The sequence below is a fragment of the Psammomys obesus genome, unplaced genomic scaffold, assembly GCF_907164565.1.
Source record: "Psammomys obesus unplaced genomic scaffold, mPsaObe1.curated_primary_1811, whole genome shotgun sequence".
In the NCBI taxonomy this organism is placed as follows: Eukaryota; Metazoa; Chordata; class Mammalia; order Rodentia; family Muridae; genus Psammomys; species Psammomys obesus.
This window is the reverse complement of record NW_026596134.1, coordinates 24,392,464-24,398,793: the sequence shown is the minus strand read 5'-3', so window position 1 is coordinate 24,398,793 and position 6,330 is coordinate 24,392,464. Positions and strand designations below refer to the sequence as shown.

The 6,330-nt window shown below is 52.7% G+C and overlaps 1 protein-coding gene across 1 annotated transcript in view; it reads left to right on the top strand.

The window, feature by feature from the left end:
• Positions 1–5,760, top strand: part of Batf (basic leucine zipper ATF-like transcription factor) — a 22,686-nt gene extending 16,926 nt beyond the window's left edge. The window contains exon 3 of the mRNA XM_055593074.1: positions 5,277–5,760. Within this exon, the coding sequence (XP_055449049.1) occupies positions 5,277–5,486 (210 nt within the window). The 3' untranslated portion in view covers positions 5,487–5,760. The remainder of the gene's footprint in view (positions 1–5,276) is intronic.
• Positions 5,761–6,330: the final 570 nt, after the last annotated feature.

The window sequence follows — 6,330 nt, the reverse complement described above, 5'->3', positions numbered from 1 at the left end:
TATATATATATATATATATATATATATATATATATATATATATATATTTCAAATAAAGAAAATGCAGGAAAGCCAAAGCATTCACCAAGAGCCGGCTAGGAGCAGAACAGAGCTCTACTGAGCATGTCTGGGGAGTCCCTGCTGAGCTCAGGCTAGACTCCAGCCAGGTACCCACTGCTCCCAATCTCCCTCCAACTCAGCTGCCTGGGGCTGAGGGACCAGCCTGGGGATTCCCCATCACTCAGGCACTCTAAGTGACCTCCTCTTCTGCCCCTCCAACAGGGGATTTCCCAGAATGTTCCCAGGCCTCAGGAAGCCTCCTCCTTAGCCACCCCCGGCTCTTGACAGAAGTGGTGTCAGATGACCCGCAGGTGAGGGGTGTGAACCTTAGCTTTTGGAGGTAGGGGAAATGGAATGGTAATTTTGGCAGGTGAACAGAGCAGGGGCTAATCCAGGCTCCCAAGGCAGGAGACAAAGAGCAGGTGTTTGTGCCACAGCCTACAAGCTATGTGACCCCTAGCATGCTGCTTAACTTCTCTGTGCCTCAGTTTCCCCTCTTTGGTAAAAGGGAGATGTTCTGTGTTGTGCAATGGTGTTACAAAGATTAAATATGATGACAGCTATAAAATACTTAAAAGGGTGGGTCGTGGGGCACATTCTTTAAATCCCAGCACACGTGAGTTTATGACCGGCCTGATCTACACAGCCAGCTCCAGGCCAACTAGGCTCCATAATAAGACTCTCAAAAAAAAAAAAAATTGTGTGTGTGTGTGTGTGTGTGTGTGTGTGTGTGTGTGTGTGTGTGTAGCCAGGCATGGTGATGCATGCCCTTAATCCCAGCACTCAGTGAGGCAGAGACAGGTGGATCTCTGTGAGTTCAAGGCCAGTCTGCTCTACAAAGTGAGTACAGGACAGCCAGGGCTACACAGAGAAACTCTGTCTCAAAAACAATATATATTATTATATATTTATAACATATATAGTGTGTGTATATGTGTGTGTGCTATATATACACATACATTTAAATCTTGATGCCTGAGACAGACAGACAGACACACACACACACAGACACATGCACAAAAATACCAAAAGGCCGGGGGATTATAGGCTCTTATCTACAAATACATCTAGGTAGCCAATTTGGAGTCTGAAATGTTGGAGAAAAACTGGGGACGCTTCTGTTTCTGTGGCCATCAGCCTTAGCTGCCCCAACAGAAGCCTGTGGAGCCTGTAACAGGCTTAGCCCAGAATTAGTCAGTTAGAACCCGTCACCGGCATCACTGGTGCTTCCCGGAGGACCCAGTATCCGGCTAAGGCTGAAGATCATTTTGGACTAGTCATCATGTCTTCAAGAGAAGCAACTCGACCTCAATAGGAAAAGTGAGTCCCCCTAGGGCCACCCAGCCATGACCACCTCTGGAGTTCACCATTGCCCTAGAGCCAGGCCCCGGCTCTTTTTGGAGGATGGGGCCCTCGATGGAGGGTTCTTCCAGGCTGGCAGGGTGGAAGTGGGCAACTCTGTGGCTTCAGGGGTGTGGCTGGCTCAACGTGTGGTATTGTGTGACGTTGTGTGGGGCACGGTCTATGTGTGCAATCATTGCTAGGACTGCCGTCCCTGGGGTGGGCACAGGGGGCTGGGGACTTCTCCTGGCTCCTGAGAGCCCCCGGCTCACCTCTGTCCTCAGGCCTTCCGCTCAGGAGAGGCGGGAGGAAGGAACCCAAGTGGAGCCCTGCAGGTCTCCTTCCTGGCTCTGGGTCTTCGGGTCCATTATTAGAAGCTTCTGCTCCTCTGAGAAGAGGCTTGTGTGAGGGGGACCCTAGCACTTTCTCCTCACAGCTGCTGTCACCAGCCCGTGGGCGTTTTAGGAAACTAGGCATGATGGTTTTGCTCCAGGTCTCTCTATCGGCCTCCTCAGTAGGATGTTCACACTGACAGCAGCAGACTTGGTGAGAACCCTGAGGGTCTAATGGCATAACACAGGCTAGCGGTGGAGCCAGGAGCCAGGCTTGCTGCTCTCCCCACCATTGCCAGGGGCCTGCTGGGTAGAAGGAAATTTCCTCCACCCCCCACACACACCCCCACACCCACACATACTCCCTCACTGAATTCTGCTCCCTGCACACACTGGGAAGTTATCAGGCATAGTTGCTGTCTCTGTGGATAAACAGCTGCCTCCAACTGTCCCTTTAGCTATGTGAGTCCTCTTGGGGGGGGGGGGGGGGGCTGCTGCCCCTGGCAGGGTAGAGGAATGGGGCCCGGGGCAGCCACTTCCTCCTACAAGGGAAGTCATTCTTTCTCTAGGGGGTGGCCACTGCCGGCAAGGCCTTGCGCTTACAGGCTTTTTTTTTTTTTTTTCAAGTAGCAGTCTGGCTTTACGAGGTAAAGAAAAACTTTGCCTCACGGTTAGAGGGAGCAGGCAGTGGTTAGCCTGGTCTGCCCGAGCCTGGGCTTTGGCATCTCAGGCTCAGGAGGTGACAGGAGAAGCCTGCTAGTGACTTGCCCTGCAGTCACTTCCCGAAAGCTGGGCCAGCCTCTAGGCGGGGAGAAGATCGGAGCCGCCCACTGGGTCGGTCCCTCCTTGGTGCCTGGGGGTTTGCCCAGGCTCTGCGGAGCACGGAACTTACAGTAAATGCTGTCACCAGTGGAAACTCTCAGAGGGGGCGAGGAGAGGGGTTGGAGGAAAGGGCCAGGACTCCGGGCCCCAGTTCCCGTCTTAGCATACCGCACCCCCAGGTTCATTTCGCCCACCTTTCAGTAAAGGGGTGCCGCCTTCCTGGTAAAGGGCCTGCTGACCTCCCTTTGGGATGTGCCAGCAAACAAAACAGCAGTGAAATGCCCAGCTGGCCACAGCCCCCAGGAGCAGCAGCCAGGGACCGATCACCTTCCAGCTTCCGGCTTCCCTTACCCCGGCTCTAGAGATGGGGGTTCCCTTTGCACCAGGCTAGGGGCCTTGGTTAGCTCTGAAGGGGTTGAGAATGAGGCTGAGGCTGGGGCACGCTCACATCCGACCTTCAAAAGCAATGGAAGCCAGCTTGATGAGCGAGGCCAGGGTCCCATCACTGTCCTGGGTTTGGACCTTTAGCAGCGTAACCGATACATGCCGTCTCTCACCAGCCCGTCGCTCACTCCTGCTGGATCAGCTAGGGCAAACTTTAAATGTCAAGTTATCGTACATCCGCTAACCGCTATACTTTTGAGTCAACATTCTCATGCCAACAACTGATGTTATCAGCCAGTCAGTCAACAAACATTGAAGTTCGTTTGGCACTGAAGCAGGCATTTATAAATAATTGCTTAAATAATTAATTATTATTCTTAATATTTATTATTATTAATAAGTAATTAATAATTGCTTAAATAAGTAAAGCCTGCTTTAACTATTTGTATCCTATTTAATCGGGCTTTCAAACTTGCCTGGTCATTAGCACGACCTAGACACCTTCTTAAAGCTCAGATTTCCAGAGCTGGGGTGGCAGCTTGGTTGGTAAAGTCCTAAGGTGGGGACCTGAGTTTGGATCTCTGGCACCCACAGAAAGTGGGGTGAGGGAGTGCACACACACCATGCACCGATGTGCCTACACCCGTACATGTTTGCACACAAACACACGTGGAAAAGAGAAGCTCCGATTCCAGACTTCAGATTTCTCCCCAAACCCCAGCTCTGCAGAAGTAGGCGTTGCCTGGGAGCCTGCCTGTTCCTTTGCCCCTCCAGTACCGCTGGCTCTCTCGGGGAGTTGGGGAGGCCCCAGTTCTTAGCAGGAATCCATTTTACTCAGCTCTGGGAATCCCATTGTCCAGAGAAACCGTGCCTCAGCAATTGCTGTGCACCGGAGCGCCCTGGGGGCTGGTAAATGAGGCAGTCCTTTACTATCACGGAAACGTGTTTCTGGACAAAAATGCTTGGTGCTTCCATAGTGACACACAGAGCACAGGACTCCTTACTTGAGGTTTCACTTTCTACGGTTTTAGTTATTCCTTGCCAGTTGCGGCCCGAGGATACTAACTGGAAAGTTCCAGAAATAAACAGTGTATATGGTTTAAATAACTCCGGTTATCACATATTGTCATAAATTTTCCATTCTGTGGCTGTTTATTGACAACCTCTTCCTACGTCTGTAAACTCCGTCATAGGTTTACATTGTGTAGAAAAGCCCGTAGCATCTACTGGGTCCTGCGCCCAGGGTCCCTGGAGGACCTGGAACAGGATTGCAAAACCCACAGTGGTGGCGGGGGGGGGGGGGCGAATGGAATGCCAAGTCCATTGCAGGTCCTCACTATTCAGGAAGGCCCTACACATCCTAGAACCCCCAAGCCAAACGGGCGGTCCTTGTCAGACAAATGCAAACAGCAGGGGCATGGTGTGTGAGTTAGTGGCAGAGTTAGCGGGCAGAAAGTGTTTCACAAACTGCTTTCTACTCTCCCAGGCTCTGGCCCGATTATATGCTTGCCACACTCAGCCCAGAGGCACACATGCAGTTATGCCTGCACGCACCCGAGCACACACACACCCCCGGGTGAGGTTTTCCATGGTGTCCCCACCAAACTCGTGTGTGTGTGTTTGGGGGACAGGGTGCCAGCAAGGGGAGATTATGTTGCTGAGTCACTGATGCCTTTCTCAATTTTTCTATTGTTTTCTTCCATCCTTTCACTCTCTCTCCCTTCATTCTCTCCAGCCCTCCGGTCTCCTTTCCTTTCTTCCCTTTCAGTATTGGAGATTGAACCTAGGGCTCCATTGCCTCATGTATCCCAGCCCCCTAGACTCCTCTATTAGGAGACAGGGTGACCTGTCTAGCCTGGGCTGGCCTCAGACTCCCAATCCCCCTGCCTCCACATGCTCGGTGCTGGGATGTTCCACCATGCCCAGCTTGTCTCTCTCACTTTTGAGGGATGAGGCTGGGTATCATAAGCGGATTGTTACAAAGGGACTTGACCTCCCCTCTCTCTCTCTTACACACACGCTTCTTTTTACACTCCCCACTTGCCCATCCACTTTTTTCTATCACGCATGACCCTCAGCCACCATGTCCTTAAACCTCCAGGACTCTGAGCTCAAACAGACTACTCAGCCTCCAGCATTTCGTTACAGTGCTAGGCACAGATGAAACAGCCTGTGTGGAATTGCTGCTGTTCTTATCAGTCAAACACGATATTTGCGCACATCCTCATGTGTGCATGAATCTGCCCCCCACCCCCGCCCCCACGCACCTCCTTCCCGCCCCCACCAACCTTCCCACCTTCCCTGACACTCATCATCCTGCCCACTGTCCCTTGACAGGAGAGCGAAGACCTGGAGAAACAGAACGCAGCTCTGCGCAAGGAGATCAAACAACTCACGGAGGAGCTCAAGTACTTCACCTCGGTGCTGAGCAGCCACGAGCCCCTGTGCTCTGTGCTGGCCAGCGGCACGCCCTCGCCCCCGGAGGTGGTGTACAGCGTGCCTGCCTTCCATCAGCCTCACATCAGCTCCCCGCGCTTCCAGCCCTGAGCTTCCGGGACAGGAGGAGGTCGGAGCCTCCCCAGCGATGCTACTCCCACTGGCCATTGGAGGGGCATGCAAACCTAGGCCAGGCTGCCCTCATAGCTCCATGCGGAGACCCAGTGGCAGGGGCCTGGACAAGTAGTGAACACAAGAACTACAGTGGCCGGAAGGACTTGAAGCTGCAGGAAATTATACCCAATGGACTCCACCCTACATGAAAGAAGCGGCTGCCCCGGAGTGTCATGGATGATGCCCCAGAACCCATAGCACAGAAGGGAGAGCAGGGCGTGAATAGTTTTCTAAATAAATATTTTCTAGGAAACAAGCCCTGGAAAGCGGCTTCCCTCGTTTTCCCCAACAGCATCCCGCAAACTACTTTCTGTTGTTTTGGGACCTGATTTTTTCCTCTTGGCTTCAGGGGGCTCCCCCAGACTCTAAGGTGTCGACTCATACCTCCTGTCCATGTTTTGTTCACCTGTTTGGGAAGCTGGCCTCTTCTCAAATCATCTTCAACCTCTAGACATGCCCCTCACCCTCCCTCCCCAGAGCTGCTCAGTGTGACCTCCTGACCCTGCCTCTTGCACTGTACTTCCTCTGGACGGTGGAACAGTTTGCTCTGCGATTAGAGAAAGGGTTCAGTGTAAGATGCCATGTGGAGACATAGGAGGCAGGGGAATCCCCGTTTCTCACATTTGTATGTCTTCCTGGCTGGCTGCACCAGAGGTACAGTCAAGTCTCAAGGATCCCATGGGCCAGGTTCCACACCAGGAATTTGAGTAGTGGAGAGGCAAGAAGCGCCTCACGCTGGAGGAAGTAGGCAGCCTTTTGTCACTCCCTGCCACGGAGGCCC